The 18,662-nt window shown below is 34.2% G+C and overlaps 1 protein-coding gene across 1 annotated transcript in view; it reads left to right on the forward strand.

Moving 5' to 3' along the window:
* Positions 1 to 4,826: 4,826 nt before the first annotated feature.
* The window catches only part of LOC131068330 (AP-2 complex subunit alpha-1), a 69,099-nt gene continuing 55,263 nt past the window's right edge, over positions 4,827 to 18,662 (forward strand). The window contains exons 1-3 of the mRNA XM_058003506.2: positions 4,827 to 5,224; positions 11,731 to 11,862; positions 12,533 to 12,658. Coding sequence (XP_057859489.2) covers positions 5,093 to 5,224; positions 11,731 to 11,862; positions 12,533 to 12,658 — 390 coding nt within the window. The 5' untranslated portion in view covers positions 4,827 to 5,092. The remainder of the gene's footprint in view (positions 5,225 to 11,730; positions 11,863 to 12,532; positions 12,659 to 18,662) is intronic.

Below are 18,662 nucleotides of genomic sequence, written 5' to 3' on the forward strand. Positions count from 1 at the left end.
TTCCTTGTAAGGATGCTTGGAGTCTAGACCATCTAGAACACATTGGAAGTTTTCTTGATTTTAAATAAGTGATAACCATAATAATTAACTAGTCGGGTTGGGTAATTAGGACTTAACTAATAAGATAATAAATGGATATTGGGCCCCATCTCATAGCCTTGAGTGGAGACTTAGGATGAGTTGGGAAGACTATGGAGATGGTAAACTGAACTCCTTTGATTCTCTCATAGGTTGAGACGGTTCCACATGTCTATTAGGGGAATAGGTGGAGATCCCAAAGTATTTATATATTATACCCTTCGTTGTGAGGATAAAATGTGATGACACTCTTCCCTTCACGTGTCCTTGTTCTTTATGCCATGGTTGTTGTTATGCCTTTAGGAGTTTTACGCTTTTGATTTAGCCATGTGATGTGATGTGCTTTATTTGTTCACGTAGTTGTTTTAGTTGTGGTTGTTGTCTTGTTGAAGTCCCTTTGGTTGTTAGGTGTCAGCCTAGGTCTATAGTGTGTGTGGGGTCTTGTGTCATCTCCTAGCACAGGGGGTGGTTCCTTTGGTTCCACATGGTCGGGTGGTTTGATGCCTTCTTCCATTGGGATGTTCTTTGTTGGATGCTCTTGTGCGTGGACGTGGATTCTTACCTCTTTAGCCTATGGATGGATATTTGTAGCAAATTGATGTATTTGTTGGATGCTCTTGTGCGTGGACGTGGATTCTTACCTCTTTAGCCTATGGATGGATATTTGTAGCAAATTGATGTATTTGATACAATATTTGATACACATGACATATGTATTGTAGAATTCATTAGATAGTTGTATTTGTAGTTGAGAACTATGCTCCTAGATGTAAAATGGATAATGTATTCATATGTAATGATAGATGGGACATTAGGATAATGATCATAATTCTTGTAAGAGAACATATTGTTGTAATTCTTGTTATATTTTGGATATTATTTATTCATAGAAATGAGGAGTTAGAGTTTATGCTTTAGTTGGAAAAGAAGTTGTTTCCTAATTAAGCTTACTTCATGGTATGGTTGTACATTTAGAAATGTGTGAATGTCTATTGTGATTAAGGAATTGGATCAGGCAAGTGGTAGGTAATATTATGAATGGAATAATGATGTTGAGATAATGAATAAGAAATTGGGAATTAGGCATATTTGTATTGGTGTTATTAAAATAAATCTTAAGGGGATTTAATTGCATTAACATGAATGTAATCATGATAGTCCGATTAGTGAATGATCTTACATATATGCACGAAAGAGGTAATGCTAATCATGTTAGAATGGATTGGATTATGGAAGTAATCACGATGTTATGCTTATGATGATATGTTCTTGATGATGTTATAAGTAATGGCGTCGAGATACCCTAGGGAAAGACAATTGTCGAGTCACATTTATTTTTGCTTACGTACAATGCTTTTATGTTATGATCATGATGGATAAGTGTAATACCTTGTAAATGAATGTTTAATGCATGTGAGTATTTAGTTGCATGTGTTGCATTAGATGATGTAAAAAAAAATCTCTATTTGCGTATTAGATGGTTAATTTCTAGGGTATTTTGGCGGGCATTACATTAAGAGGTAGAGGAATAAATGGTTGGCTTAGATTAGAGGGTAGGTATAGAAAATAGGAAAATATTAGGAGAGGTGGTTAAAGTTAAATTAAGAGATGAATGACAAGTGTCATGGAGGGAAAAGACTAATGAATTAATTAACTAAATAAAAATTTATTTAATTAATAGAAGAGGTGGGGCCAATTAAATAAAAAAAATATTTATTTAAATAGTGAAAGGCTAGAAGAAGAAATTAGTGAATTAATTAAATAAATAAAAATCTATTTAATTAATAGAAGGCTTAGAATAAAACAATTAAATAAATAAAATATTTATTTAATTAGGCTAGGACAATTTTAGGCGTCTACAATGCCAATAGTGCACAATTATTGGGACATTTATGCATAAGTTTTGTATCAATTGTGCCATTTCTTTGGTTGTCAAAGCAAACAAGTAATCATGCAATTGGGAATATGTTTTGGACGACACTTTGAAATGACCACTTTTTGACCCTTGCACACATAGTAGAGCCCACATTATTTGTCTTTACTACCTAGAAGACAAAACAATAGCTATACGTAGTTAAATCACATATAGAGACAACCCAAAAAAATCATTGAAACCTAATGTATCGTTTAGGAGCTTAGGATACATGAAGATAGCTATAACAACTACTGGTGCTCTTACCCTAATGCCATTGAAGGAGAATATTTAAAGTTTTTAATATACTCTCAACATCTAGTTTTAATTGAAAATAATCTTATTGTCATCTCCTTGTAAATCTCTAAAAATTATTTTAAAAAAATAAGGTAGCTCTATCTACACACATACTTGAAATTATTAGTTTGTTTTTAAGGATGACAAGCTAACCCACTAAACCATCAACATCCACTGCTATTCCTTCACCATTTTACCAAAGTTTGGGAACTAAATCTAATAAACTATTGCTTTCCATTTTAGACTCTTAATTAAGCAAGATGTCCAGGCATTCCAATTCAATCAGTTACTTGACTAGATGGCGTTTCTCTAGGCCATTGAAGCAACAAATATTCTGGCCGACAATTTTCAGAAGTTCTTCCCTCCAAGGAGATGTTTGCCTCTAAGTTTGCCATATTTTTCCATCGAGGAATGTGATCTTCTTTCTAGATCCCCTAAAGCCTTCATTTTTACTTTGTTGACTTTTGATTTCCTACCCTTTTCATTGACCCCTCTAACATCCATAGCTATGGGATTTCTCTCCTTAAACTGTTTACCTCACCTTGTAGAAATACTAGGATTTTTCTTTGTTAATTTCACCCTTGTACTCAAAATCTTTATTAAACTCACTCCAACAAGAATTTATTGCTAGTGAAACCTTGTTAACCAAAATATTTGCTACTTGTTGCCTTTTTGAGGGGACAAGTTTTTCTCAATTCTACAAGGGCAATCATGTTATTTGGGATCTCCTTTTTTACCTTGCCATGTTTTATTGGGGTATGACCCAAATGCTCCTTCAAAATGTGCTTTGTCCCTTCAACAATGATCTCTCCTTGTGAAAATCCTTCCCCTTTGAAATAATCCTTGATGAAGTTGGGTGTGCCTTAAATGAGCAAGCCCCCAAATTGCCCTCGTTTGAAATATGTTTTTTGGCAATATGACCTATCTTTTTGTACTTAAAGCATCTTATTGAGAGGCATTCATAGTCTAGTTCTTGAATTCCATGGCCAAGGAAGATGGAAGCTCGATTGAGTGCTTCATAGGTTTGCTCAGGTTAATTTTCACACATATCCTTCCTTATGAAGTAAACAAATTTGTTTGTCCCATGTTGTTTTAAAATAATGAGAATACTCCCCAAGCAAGTTCCCAATTAGGCAAAAAATTCACCTCTTGTAGTAGCTTATATAGTCAAATCTAGAGCAAAGCCTCCTTGATCATTTCTAGGCATAGATCAAAACCCAACAATTGTGATCTTAAATACAAACCCAAGTTGCCCATGAACCACAAGCCCCCCTTGATCACATTGTTATGAGCAACTTCTATTTGAAAGACAATCTCCTAGAACCCTAAATCGATAAAGCTTACCTTTGGATCTAGTTGAACTCATTTTTGGTTGATTTGGGCTTTGATGATCCATTTATGGCCACATTCTAATGAACTTAGCTATTATTTCACTATTCTTTAACTTTTTTACTTTGGAACTAAGCCAATAGTTTGAAATTCGTAAGTGCTAAATCTACTCCTAAATTTATAGGTTGACATTTCCTATGGACATTTGATTGTAAAACTTGTCTTTCTTCTTGGCTTCTTCACTACTTTCCAACTCTTTAAGGAGAGTACCCATACTCTACACATCAGTTTTGGAATCTTATTTCATGGGGCTTGTTCTCACCACCTTTTTCTTATCGTTGTTGTTTGGGAACTTGTTGATATCTCCTATTGTGCTTTGCTCCATTTTCCTTCTCTTGTCTGAACTTGATATGCTGCACACATGAGTGATCTAATAAAATTTGGGATTAAAAATTCAATCCACTTCACCTTTTAGATAAATGAATATGTCAAAGTGGTGGTTGGAAACATCATTAAGAAACTTCGTTACTTGATAAGCGAACGAATTTTGTTAGTTAAATATCTTGATGGATTGAATTAATGACAACAAAAAAGATCAAAGACCAAAAATTTACGAACATATAACCGATCTACTTGATGATGATATAAATTTATTTCTTTATAAAAATAAAATAAATATAAATAAAATCATATCACAAACCAAATCCAATACAAAAATCTATCACTTACTTGATACTAGCATGACATAAGTATTTCTAATGTCACCATGAAGACTTTCTTCCCTTCACAAAATTTTCCTTACACAATCCTTCTAGAAGTGAAATAACACCTTTGAAAAGGCAAAAGGTTGAAGTGATGGACCAAAGTAAGGCTTTTCATTTATCAAACAATAAAAATGGAAACATAAGAGTAAGACTTTAAGTATAGTGGGGTAGGCCAAGGTGTAAAGCACAACATTCAATTTGATGAGCGCCAATAAAAAATAAATTAATAATAATAATAATTTAAAAAATGTGAGGGCGCACATACATACATACACAGAAGGCATATGATACCATACACATAAATGTACCTCTCCGTAAGGCTGGGCCCTTTTGCCAACCTTGATCCAATCGATATGAACTATTTTGACAAATTCTCGCTTTTTTTTACACAGCAATTCCATTTACCTAACGTGGGGTTAATAAAGCCAAAGACCGTTTAATACTAAAAAAACGAAATAACGTTAACACATTATGTAGAGGGCAAAAAAGTCTTCTCTTCTGTGTGTTTTTTCTTCTCTATGTTTTTCACTCGCCGTTCGGTGATGTTCAATCTGAGCAGAGGCCGAATAAATTGACTCGAATGCAGTCGGCTAGGGCATAGAAATTCGCGTCAAGAACAGATCTAATGTCTGTCTGGATCTGAGCCGAAGCCGCCAAAATCTTTGAACAAAAATTATTTGATCTGTGTTTGTGTTGGATTGGATCTTAAACAATGGCCCTGTCTGGAATGCGAGGGCTTTCGGTGTTCATAAGCGACGTAAGAAATTGTCAGAACAAAGAGCAGGAGCGCCAAAGAGTCGATAAAGAGCTAGGAAATATCCGGACAAAGTTTAAAAATGAACGGGTAATGTTCCTATTCTCGTAATCTTGTCGCGATTTTTTCTTTGTTCAGTTTGAGAAATTACGTTAGGTTTTTTCATTGCCTGAAATATGTGAAGATCTTTTCTTATTTGCGGAGATCCGGGGAATGCGCGCATGTAAAAATTGTGGATAATTGTTGTTATCGGGGATTGATTAGGCAATGAGTTAGATTTTCTTTTGGTTTATAATTTTTTCGGAAAATTTGTAATTTGTGAGGCGGGCGATAGTGCGAAAGAATTATTTGGAGTGTTGTTTGAAGACTCCTTAGGGTTGCATTTAACATCCTGAATTTGGTGCGGTGTGAATAAAAGGAATATAAATCGGAGAGTGAACTTGGAAACTCAGTATGTAATTGTAGGAGAGATGAAATTCACAAACTAATAGTTCGGATTTTCGAAAATCAAAATTTTCAGATACATTTTAGGAATTCCGCGTGAAGTTGCGGAGTTATCGCAGGTCAAACAGCTCCAGTTGTGTTGATATTTTGTGAATTTTGGTTCGTAGCATTAGTGTCAAATGGCCTAGGTTGGCTGGTACTCGCTCTAGGACAAGTAGAAATTATCAAAGTTGAAGGATAGAACTTGAAGGATCGCTTCGGGACTGGTTTTCTCTGAATTTCTAGAAACCTTTCAAGTGTACTGCATTTTTCAAGTTTTATCCATGTAGGCTTTGTGGTTGGGATTGCAGAGCAGAATTTAATTCCACGAGTCTAACTGTCATAGTTTGTATTTAGATCATATGACATGGCTTGGGGATGTCAGACCGTACATCTTGCAGTGTGCTCAACAATCTTGCACGAGCAAGTGTGTGTCAAAATTTAGGTTCTTTCTAATCACGAGAAGTGGAATTTATGGAATACTTATTTGTTGCCTTAACATTCAATTCTAAATTCCTGTAGGAATTGTTTTTTCGGCATGCTTAGTAAGCCATGGCATTCTGAAAAAACTGTATGGCATTCCATCAAAACCTACTTATTTCCTTTCAATGATGGTGTGAACTGCACTGTATGTATCCCATTTGTACAACATTCATCCACTTATCTGATAAGGAGGAGAAAGAGACAACATTCATAACCTCGTAAAGATAGAGGGATGAAGCAAATACTGAGAAAAAGAAGACACATGACATGAGATTTCTTAGCAAGAAGGTTGATGTACATTGTGGCAAAGGTGCGTGTGAGGAGGGCACAAATTCAAGTCTCAGAGAGGTCAATCATCTCCTTGAACAAGATATGAGGTAAATGAAAGAAAAACCTCCTCGTGGTCTTTCACAAGAGAGCTCTCATAGACCAATTGATGAGTTGCTTGGAAATGATCTAAAAATTGTCATCTTTGTTAAAATGTGGCTTAATAGAATAAAATATAATGTGCAACATTGGCATATAACTATTAGGAAATCAATTAAGCAAGAAATGGTCCAAATTTGGAGTATAGATAGATCTCAATATCAAATGATTTACTGTAAATAACTGCATGCAGAAGTGACCATGATGAGTGCATGGAAAGTTGAATGTGAAGGGACTGCCAAGATTGCAAATGCAGAGAACATTGGAAAAACATTATTTTCTACAAAGAAAAGATCCCTGTTGGAATGGAATTTATAATTTTCAGTTTCTCATGCACCTTTTTGCAAGATAAAACGATAAGTAGTGTTGTCTGACTATGCTTTTAAAAACAAATTGGACACCCAAATGAAGACAATGAAACAAACATTCTACTGATTATGAAGGATTTAAGATATCAAAGCCCACATTGACAAACGACAGCTTGGAGATGGAGTTGCTGGTGTGGAAACAAATTGTTCAGGCGTTGTTGGCAAACCAAATTGGTGAAGAAATTTTTCTTTTTCAAAAGGGTCACCAGGTGACTGCATAAAGAGACTTAAAAGGTATATGTTAAGTACCAAAAATTTTAAAATACCATTATATATTTTTTGAGGCAAATGAATTGGTGAACACATAAAGCGATGATAATTAATCGAATTTTGTTAATCGTCAACAGTAGTATTGCCATACAGAAGAACTTTTTGCCCTATGCTAAGGGAAAAGATTCTTCCATTTTACAATGGTGCTCCTTTTGAAGGACAAACATATGACTGGTGGAAAAACATTGACAAGTTTGCTATGACTTTGGAAGAGTTGAATATATTTTTTGAAATAAATGGTTAAAAGAATAGGGAAAAGAAGTAGAACATATCGAGACTTTCGAAGCAAAATCAATTTTTTTTGACACAAATCAAGTACTGTAAAGAAGAAATGGATGTATATAGTTTAAGAGTATTCAGGGGAATTGAAGAATCATTGTATTAGAAGTTCATTGAAGGCTTAAACATCGATGAATGGAAAGAAAAAATATGATGCCAAACAACCTTTAGCTCAACATATTTAGAATAAAATTTGAAGTGAAAAAGAAGGGATAGGAAGACTTCTTATCCAATTTGTGACAGAACAAGAAGGAACCTAACTGATTGATAGGATAAAGTATTTGAAGAGAAATCTAGGGATTAAAAATTAAAAAATCACTGCCTGTGAACTTCAAATCACATAGATACTGATATTATTATCATGGTCATCAATCAATTACGTATTGGCACATTCTAATAAGGTTATCAATATTGACAGACTATATCTCCCTGAAGACGGAAGATTAGAAAATACTTTCAAGCAAAGCAACAATTATTGACAATTTTATTGGCAAAACAATAGATGGATGTGGATTATTTAGAAAAAGGATGATGTGCTGAAATATTCTCACAATATTAGACCAGTGTAAGCTGATTAAGGATGGTTGGTTGAAGATAAAAATGTAAACTCGATCTTGAATTCTGATGGTTTTATCAAAGTTCATTTTTAGTAAAATTGAATCTGTGCTTCTTTGGAGCATGTTATAAAGGTAGTATATAGGATATAACAAATATCTACATTTTATTAGTTAAGAATAATTTGTATGCTGACCAGGCAGGCAGGGACTGTCAAAGAATACATGATTGTGTTTATAATCATTATTTGTGATTTCGGTAATACTTAACTTGGTTCTATTATCTTAACCTGTACTATTAGATTTTTTTTTTGTTATTTATTATGTGTTTTAGTTACCTTGCCCTTTCGTTATATGCCTGTGTGACTGGTGTGCGTGCAGTATCCATGTGCTCATGTATGGCAGAGAGAGAAGTAAAAACATGTTTTTTAATTAGACATTTATTTTAAAGTTTAAATTTTGATTATCACATTCAAACTATTTTATTTTTTAAGCCAACCTAGGTCTCTTATATTCGTTTAATTTCTTTGAGTGATACAATATGCTTATAAAATGTACAGTAAGTGTTGTGAATATCTTTATATTTCTTTGCTTGGGATATATGGAATAATGAAATATATTAATTGCTATAATACTTGAGTTCAGACAAAACAGTCACTGTAGCCACAACACTTCTTTATGCCGATGTTCTTGCTTTATTGTCTTTTATGGAAGTTTGTAGGATGAGCATTGTGTTGTCTGTTAGCTTATGCATTATACCAAGAAAGGCTGTGGAGATGTCCATGAGAGTGCTGTGAGTGGTAATTAAGTGCTAAAGGAGTAGTTACGAACTGCCATTGAAATCTTATTTTTTGCAGAATTCAATGCTCTTTAATACAGCAGAACAAGGAAGGTTTGGATCATAGTAGCGAAAATCATTATTGGGAGTAAATTGGTAAACCAAAAGATAAAGCTTTTTTCAATTAATTGTGACTTAATTGGAAAAAATTGGTTTAGGGTTAGGGTTTTTGAAAGAAACAAAACAATCACAATATGCAGTCAAAAACCTGCCAAAAATTGCAATGGTGTTTTATCACAATTTTATTGCAATTTATTCACAGGTTTTTGGGTCAAAATTGCTGACTGTAAGTTAATAAAAATATTTCAATTTATAAAGTCAACTTTGTTGCTTATGGTAACTATGTTTTGATTCTTTGAATAATCACAGGCAAATAGAATCCAGTTGAAAGGATGGGGATCAGCATTAGAGCTTTAGAGAAATTTCCATTTGCCTATTTTTCAACTTCTGGGTCCTTTGTTGTATAGGGTTTTGCCAAACTCACTGCTTTATCTACTTGGTCAATAGTAACATGATAAATAATCACCTTTCAAAGACGAGAACCTTTGCCCATAGGTTTAAGGATACTCTTTGTTATTAGCAAGATGGAATACAAATTTAGAGGATCCGATCCAAATTGACAATGATGAGGCTGCATATTTGTGGGCGCATGTTTAGTTGAGGTGCCAACATAGATCTTCCATGGGCCTGACATGGAAAATGCAAGGAATGATGGAAGAGGTTCTGATCAGGTTTTAAGAGCTCTTAGACTGCCTGGACACAAAGAATAAGACATTTGCTATTTGGTTTTAGCCTTTTAGGCTTTACCTAAACTTTAACTTATCTGTTGTATCTATCTACTAAAAGCTTGATGTATTGTGACATTGATGGATCACTTATTTTGTTTTGTCTCTTTTCAGTAATGAAAAAAAGAATCATGTTTTTTCTAAAGGCAGTATCATATATTTGAACGATTTCTTCTTTGATGTTTGCATTCCAAGGACTTATTTTTTTTAATCCACATTCTGATGTCTTCTATTAGAGGGTAGATCTTAGCTAAATTTTATTTAATTTTTTTTTTGTGTATTGGCGTTGTATTTTGCATCTCTGACCATCCTCTGGTCATTGGTGTTATTTCTGTTTGTTCTCAGAAGTTGTAAGTTGTTTTCAAGTTACCCCACCTCTGAATCTACTCTCAGGTCAAAAGAGTCACTTGTCTATTTGTTTTGAAATCGTTTGTTGAAAGATAGCATAAATTTTATTTACATTCAGAGAGTGAATATGCAATATGTGCTGAAGTAATGGTTCAGTGTTCATGTCTATTCAAAGCAATTGCAAACTCATTTTTTATAGGCTAGGCTGCTTGTTGAAACATTTCCCTTGATGGGGCTGCGCCAAATAAATGAACTTCTTTGGCCTTTGATGCCAGATTTAAGATTTATGTCAAACTTACGCATAATTCATTCAGATGTTGTTTGAGTTGGGCGGATGTCTGCTGAACTGAGACATTAGTGGGCAATAAACTCCACTAATCTCACGACTAATCCTTGACCCTGATGACAATGTGGAGTGTATTTGCTTTCTACCGTCACTTCATTTTATTCTTAAATGTTTAAAATGTGCTTTCTTAAAACTAATTTCTATACAACTAACACAAACTGGTTTTATTTGATAAATTGAGATTCTACAACTTTGAACACAGTTTTTAATTGTTCCAAGTTTCTTCCCTATTCACCTTCAAGGCATTTGAAAAACTTTTAAGTTTGCTCACCATCAAAAATGTAAAATTTCAGTGTCACTTTCTTCCCTTTTGTTGAATTTAATCAATTATCCCTGTGATTTTATCTTTTGTTTTTCTATATTTTTTGTGCTGCCATTTCAAGAACACAACAGTTTTTCTTTTCTTTCCGAGCATGCACTTTTTCTAAGCAATTTCATTTTTTCTATAGTTTGTATGTTGGAATGAAGGTGAAATGCATATTAGTTCTTGGTTTAGAGAAAAGAAAACAAGGGCATGCTTGTCTAGACATGTGCAGTCTCAAATTTCAATGCAATATTATGTGCACATAATTTTTTTCACTATGCACTAAAATGTGAACTGTATTTAACTTGCACTAGGTGTTAGGCTCCAAGTGGTCAATCATTAAGGTTGCTTTCCGTTGATTGAGTGTGTATCAATTTAAAGAAAAGGAAAGCAGAGCACACTTGTCCTGTCACGTAGAGTCTGATTTACTTGCAAAATTTATCTATGTATAATTGTTTAGATATTTTCTAAAAAATGTGCACTGGATCTTTAAACAGATTTTTGATTTGCACTATCCATGTTAAGTATTAGGTTACTAATCTGTAGTTATTTAGAGATGTAGGGGTATGGGTACTGGTGTGGGGGTGGGTCATCGATCAAATTATGGTACACAAGTAAAAGAATATGGATATGGATTCATTAGATATAAATGTAGTCACCAGAAACTGTGTGTGAGGATGGGTATGGGGTCCACATTTCTGTAATGGTGTTTCCTGGTGACTATGACTTAATCATTCAGGTTGCCCTCTTTTGATTGATACTGTTTATTGCTTTGGCTAGTCAATAAGGTTATGTGATTTGGTAAAATTTTGTTCTTGATATGAGTTGCCCTGCTTTTCATGCTATACATGCAAACTGATGTACCTCTTTTATTTCTATTAACGATTAAAGAGACTTTAGGAAGGATTTATTAGTGGTTTATTTGCATGCCATTCTTGTTATTTCAGCATCAAGGGCTGTTTTGGCCTGAATCTTTTGGCAACATTCTTTTCCATTGGTGGAGTGCATATTGTAAAGCAAATCATGATATAATAGTTCAAAAAATTTCTAAAAACCAGATGTAGACAGTAAATACAATTATTGTTAACATTTAAATATTTTCTTTCTGACAGGGTTTAACACCTTACGAGAAGAAAAAATATGTTTGGAAGATGCTTTACATTTATATGCTTGGCTATGATGTAGACTTTGGGCATATGGAGACTGTTTCCCTTATATCTGCTCCAAAGTATCCAGAGAAACAGGTGTTGTAAATCTTTTCTGTTTATGAATTGATTATTCTTTTGTTGGGCTTCTGCAAGTGAATGTTGCTTTCTTCCAAAATGTCCAGTAAATTCATGCAGGCATTTATTGCTGAAATCAGATTATATATTAGGTTTTAGGTTTTATCTTTTTAATAGTTTTTGCTTTAGTCTATGTTGTTATAAATTGGACATGGAAGTTAAGCCCAATTTTGTTATAAAGTGAGCATGGAAACAAATTGAAACGTAAAATATAGCGTGTCTAAGTTTCAGGTGAAAAGACTATCCATTGAGAAGAAGAAACAAATATGAATGTCACTGTGCTATTAGTGAGGCTGGTTGATGTCATTTAATTGCTATATGTGAATGTGTAGGTTCTAATCATCTTTTATCATTGCATTTCAGACTATTGTAAGTGTTATTTATTTATGTTGACTTACATATGTGTGAGGAATGTTTTTGTGTTGTGGTGATCATGTTTTCTACTTAATGGTGTCCTGTGGGTTTTGTTATATGGAAGTCACAAAGGCAATAATTTTAAATTTCAGATAAAGATACTTATTTTGGCAATATATTTTATTTATTATTGGTAATATGTTCTTTTTTGTGGGACCCAATTTTGATCCAAATTATATTCAAGTTAAATGAAATTTGAACATTTGAAACTTGTCAGGTTGGATACATAGTGACTTCATGCTTATTAAATGAGAACCATGACTTTCTACGACTGGTCATCAATACTGTCCGCAATGACATCATTGGCCGTAATGAGACCTTTCAATGTTTGGCACTTACAATGGTAAGAACATTTTTTCAAAGCTTTTTTCTGAAAAGCCTTATTTGGTTTGGTTACCTTGCACTGAAAAGAGTTTAAAGTTTAGAATGGTTATGTAGTTTCTTTCAGATTATCTTGGTGGAGAGGGTTTCTTTTTATTGTAATACCATATTGTTGAGATAGCTTCAGCTCAATATTTTTTTTTCCCTCCTTTCAAATCTTTTCCATGGAGGTTTTCTATCCTATTCAATATCGAAAGAATGTTTTTTTTTTCTGGAAAGCATGACCGGATTCCTTTGTAGAGAACATAAACGAGTAAAAACACATTGAAGTCTGGATTATGTGGAATATTTTACCTATTATAGTTCAATGGCAACAAAAGAACCTGTAAATTCATTATTTTCTGGAAATCATAAAGAGAAAGCAGATGTTTGAAAGGGAGGATGGAATTATTCAGATTGTGAAAATTTTCAAGTAAATGGTTACTATGAGATTCCATTTGCAAGTGTGGCAAAAGGTCTTGATAACAGTTGTCAGAAGAGACATTTTTGGATTATTCATTATAAAGTACGGTTTTCATTATTAATTTATTATGCTTCTCTCTAAGTCATCTGTTAGCTATCTAAAATCGATGGACACAAGAGTGTGCCCTTATTTTGAATTCATAACAAGATCCTATTGGCTACCGAATATCTTGGGTATTTGATGCATATGCTTTGTTTAAATATTGTGCGCAAACTCTTGTTAAATATTTTTTTTCGCAACTACTACTAGTAGTTGTACTTTCCAATTCCATTGATAACTTCTTGTTGTTATATATATTTATATCATTATATGATAATTATATGATTATATAATATAATCCTCTGATATTTAATTCATTTGATAATTAGAGAAGAATAATTAATCTTATATCATTGACGAGAAGTTTGGTTTTCTCAAAGCTTGTGTCAGTGGTGGGAATTTTGAGATCTGGTGTGGGGACAATTGATCAACTTTTAAGAAAATCATAATGTCTTATTATATACTTGAAAATGGAAGAGAAGTATAAGCCTGAAGGCACATCTGAAAATAATTACACTGTCATAACAGTGAGCTAGCATAATAAGTTATTTTATTCAATCTTAACCATAAACAGACATAGAAGTACAATGGTAAGAAAAATGGGGATGAGAATCAACATGCACTGTTGCAGCAGTCAACTTTTCTGTGTGGTTAAACCATGAACAAAGAGTTTGAATGGTTGGACCCTGTTATTAGCATTGAACACGCATATTTATGCCAAAACAGAAAGAGGCAGTGACAGTGATTCAACTTCATGTAACAGTCTTGTCCCTGACGGGTCAATTTTCTGCTGTGAAGCACAGGAATGTGCGAATGAGTATATAGTTAGATGATGCGCCAGTTTGGCCTCCTGGAGAGCAGATTGCGTGGGCCATAATGGTTTGGCATAGGACATATTTTGCCATTCTGAAGTGTCCACTGTAAGTCTTAGCACAAGCCATTGAGATGCTGATTTTTGCGTGCAATCTTTCCTATATGGTCAAGAGTCGTCACTTTTTGAAAGATGATGTCCCGAGAAAGATCATAACCTTCCACCCCATTGCAGTGATATATATAAACAGCATATCAAACACTAAGAGAGGCATCGACAAAGAGGATCAGGGATCAGGCGAATTAATCTGAGAAAGACAGACTGAGAAGAACAGATCTGATATAAGATGGTCAGATTAAGGCATACAGCCCTTAAACATTGGTCAAGTGATCTGGTATGAAATAGCAATGATATAATTATATGTACAACTACCCACACATGAATGATATATGTGTATATATATATATATATATATACTATCCACACATGAATGATATATATATGCAACCTTATGATATTATGTCATTATATAATTATATATGGAATATAGACAATAATGTGTATTCTCAGATGTTTGCTTAAATGCTGTAAACAACCATGATAGGGATGGTAAAGGGATACAAGGAGGGGAAACAGTAATGAGGTCCTCTTCTAAGCACACCACCTCATGGTGGTGGAAGGATGTTCCGGACACCCTATTGCAGTTTCCCCCAAACCTCTACCATGTTTGACTATTGGATTAAGGAACCCCAATCTTAGTGAGGAGAATAAGAGTGGCAAGAAGAGGGGGAAAGGCTATAGGATTCCTCACTAGATACACCCCCTCATATGGATAGTAAAGGGCCACGAGGTGAAGAGGGATGGTATATCTGCTCTTGGGCCTAGTGTAGAGGATCGCTTCAGGCAGCCTATCATGCCTCCTATCCTTACTCCCTATGATTGAACTCTTTTAATGAATTAGATATATCATATGAATAAAATAATGCCCCTAACCCTAGTAGGGCCTCAACTAGCATCTCCCTTGTTCAACAATTTAAGTTGGTAATTGATATCGCTAACCCTATTTCATTTCTTGTTTTACTTGAAATGTGATTTTAGGGTAAAAACTAGGGCATTTACAAAAAGGAACATTACAATTTTAGGTCTGAACAATGAAATAGCAAGGCAAGGAGTAGAGAAGACAAGCTTTTGGGCAGGAATAAAGGGCATTGGGCCAAAAATTGTGGAAAAAATGGTAAAAGACATAAATTTTGCCCTATGAATGCATTTTTCTAATTTATGCTTCATCTTTTCAATTATCCAAATTTTTGTTTGCTCTCGAACCTACACTTCCGACACATGGGTGAATGTCCTCTATTGTTGGGTTTTTCTCACATCTAACGCCTTGTGCAGCTTATCATTGCTTCCTCTCAAACCCATTAGGGTCTCCACTCCTAAACCCCCACTAGCTATTGGAATCTTTTGTCATGTAAGAAATTTGACTACAATGAGGGGGTTTGGGAGTGGAATTACACTAATGAGGTTAATGTTGTCAATTAATTTTTTTTTTTTTTTTTGTGAGTCCTTGCTGAGTTTTTTGTTGAGTCCACTTCGGGCCCATGGGGGAACTCCCTCTATCGTTGGGTTTTTCTCACATCTAACACCTTGTGCAGCTTATTATTGCTTCCCCTGAAACCCATTAGTGTCTCCACCACCAAACCCCCCACAAGCTATTGGGATCTTTTGTCATATAAGAAATATGACTACAATGAAGGGGTTTGGAAGTGAAATTACACTAATGAGGTTAAAGTTGTCAATTAATTTCTTTTTTTTTGTGTAATTCTATGGTTTTTTTTTTACGAGTCCTTGCCAAGTTTTTTGTTGAGTCTACTTCCAGCCCATGGGGGAACCCCCTCTATTGTTGGCTTTTTCTCACATCTAACACCTTGTGCAGCTTATCATTGCTTCCCTTGAAACCCATTAGGGTCTCCACTCCCAAACCCCACTAGCTATTGGGATCTTTTGTCATATAAGAAATATGACTACAATGAGGGGGTTTGGGAGTGAAATTACACTAATGAGGTTAAAGTTGTCAATTAATTTCTTTTTCTTTTGTGTAATTCTACGTTTTTTTTTGCGAGTCCTTGATGAGTTTTTTGTTGAGTCCGTGTTGAGTCCTAAGTCCGAGTCAAAATTTTGGGCTGCCAAGTTGAGTCCGAGTCCGAGTTTCAAACTTTGTCTTGTATAAAAGGTTCCCAATATGGATAAAATCTGTTTTATATTAGAGAAATAATTGTTTTATGAACATGTATAGAATCTCAAATTTAATATTTCTTTAATTGGTAGCAAGGACACTACATTATGTTGTACAATATGTCTAGTATATGACAATCTATTGGTGAATGGCATCTATAGTGGTGCAATACACATAATATTGTGAGAGATATGTGATAATTAAAACTTCCCTATGAGAAAGAAATATCAAGCATGTTTCTTGGTACAGAAAGTCTTCTTATTTTTGGAGAACAAGAGTTGTGGGTTTTAACTTTTTATGCGTGTTCACACACATTACTGTGGTTTTTTTCCGATTAATTACAAATTTACTTAAAGAGGAACATTTGAAATATTACAAATAGAACACTTAGACTAAATACAACCACCAATGATGCTGCCCTCTCACTCAAATGTCAATACCCAGGGAAAGTTAAAGCATGAGAAGAGAATTACAAATAGAACACTTAGACTAAATACAACCACCAATGATGCTGCCCTCTCACTCAAATGCCAATACCCAGGGAAAGTTAAAGCATGAGAAGAGAATCGATGACTCTGTAGGGAAACCTTCCAAAATCTGTACTATCATAGAAAAATGTTTCAAAGCTGCTGTGCCTGATTGTTATAGTGAAGGGAAGAACAGGAAATATCATGGAAAAATAGACAGAGTGCTCCAAAAAATGGAGAATCAACTTGGCACACCATGCACAAAAACGAGTAAGCAAACAGCAGAAAAGAGGAAATTACAGCATGAAGACCCCTTAAAGCATAAGGAAAGTGCTGAAAGAAGCCATCCACTTGGAGCTCGCACAGAATAAGGAAAGTGTTGAAAGAGGCTATCCCAAGTGACCGGTCCAATCTGGAAAGGAAATCCGAAAATGAAACCTCATCAGAAGCAAGCACTAGCAAGAAATGAAACATCCACTCTCCGTGAGAAATAAGGTAGGAAAAAGCTAGCAACATTGCCTTTAAGATATTAAAGAAGAAAATCTATAGCTTCAGGCTTTCAGCCCTTGACTTACCAGTGTTATCTTTCAAGGTACCATCAAAATTCATCTCCCATCTTTGAGGGTTTTTAACCCCTTTTTATTAAAATATTGTAATATTTCTATAATTGTCGTCTTAGTTGGTTTAGGAAGTTTCCCTTTTTGCATTCTGTTAACAAGTGTTTTGTTTAGAAACATTGTCTTGTAATCTCTTATAAATAGAGCCTTTTGTCTCTTTTGTATATATTAAAATATTTACATGGTATCAAAGCAGGTCAATAGGGTTTTTTAAATTTTGGCATTTTTTTTTAAAGAATTTGTGGGTTTATCCTCCATAATTTTTGAATTATTTCGAAGCTTTTCTATTCTAAAAATCGTTAAGGTTTTTTTGTTGAGAATTGTGGGTTTCTTACAATTGCGGACGGTTTCCAGTTTGCGTTGTATGTTGGGTTGGATTTCCGTGGTCATGTGCTTCGCAAGTTCATGGCGGTTCTAAAAATTGCGAGTCGCTTTCTCTGTTTTCCAGCTCTGCATTTTTTCACGGGTCATTTTCCTCTTGTTTTCTTTTGTGACAACGCGGCAACCCTTCTCTGCCTGCGACCACTCTACAGGGTTGTATTTTTGTGGGTGTCATATTTTTTTTGGGTTTGATGGTGTTTTCCCATGACGAGAAGGTATTTTTTTCCACCAAAGGACTTCTTGCGACGACATGGTTCATTTGGTGGTCATGTTTCTCTAGGTCGAGGATTTCTACATATTTTTTTGTGTCGCGGGTTTGTGACTCGATGACTTTTTGGCAGATTCGTGGCTGCTCTTGGTCTAATTTGTTCCCATGTTCTGGTTAGTGTGACGGGAGGGTTTTTGCCACTCCATTTTTGAAGGAAATCATGCTATGGGTGGGTTTTCCTGATTTTTTTCCCTTAATCATTGTTTGGGCTTTTATAATTTTTTCCTCAAAAATTATATTTGGGTTTTTTATAATTTTTTTTCCTCAAAAATTATATTTGGGTTTTTATAATAGTTTCCTCAAAAATTATATCTGGGTTTTTATAATGTTTTCCTCAAAAATTATATTTGGGTTTTTTATAATTTTTTCCTCAAAAATTATATCTAGGTTTTTATAATTTTTTCCTCAAAAATTATATCGGGGTTTTTATAATTGTTTCCTCAAAAATTATATTCAGTTTTGTATAATTTTCTTTGGTTTTTTATATTTTTTCCTTTTTCCTCTAAAATTATTTGTTCAGTTTTATAATTTTTTTCCTTAAAAAATTATTTGTTTAGTTTTATAATTTTTCCTAAAAAAATATTTGTTCGGTTTTATCACTTTTTCCTCAAAAATTATTGTTCGGGTTTGGTGATTTTTTTCACAAATCGTGGTCTTTTGTGGTTGTTTTGGAACGCACCTAAAGTT

The sequence above is a fragment of the Cryptomeria japonica genome, chromosome 11 (assembly GCF_030272615.1).
Source record: "Cryptomeria japonica chromosome 11, Sugi_1.0, whole genome shotgun sequence".
Lineage (NCBI taxonomy): Eukaryota > Viridiplantae > Streptophyta > Pinopsida > Cupressales > Cupressaceae > Cryptomeria > Cryptomeria japonica.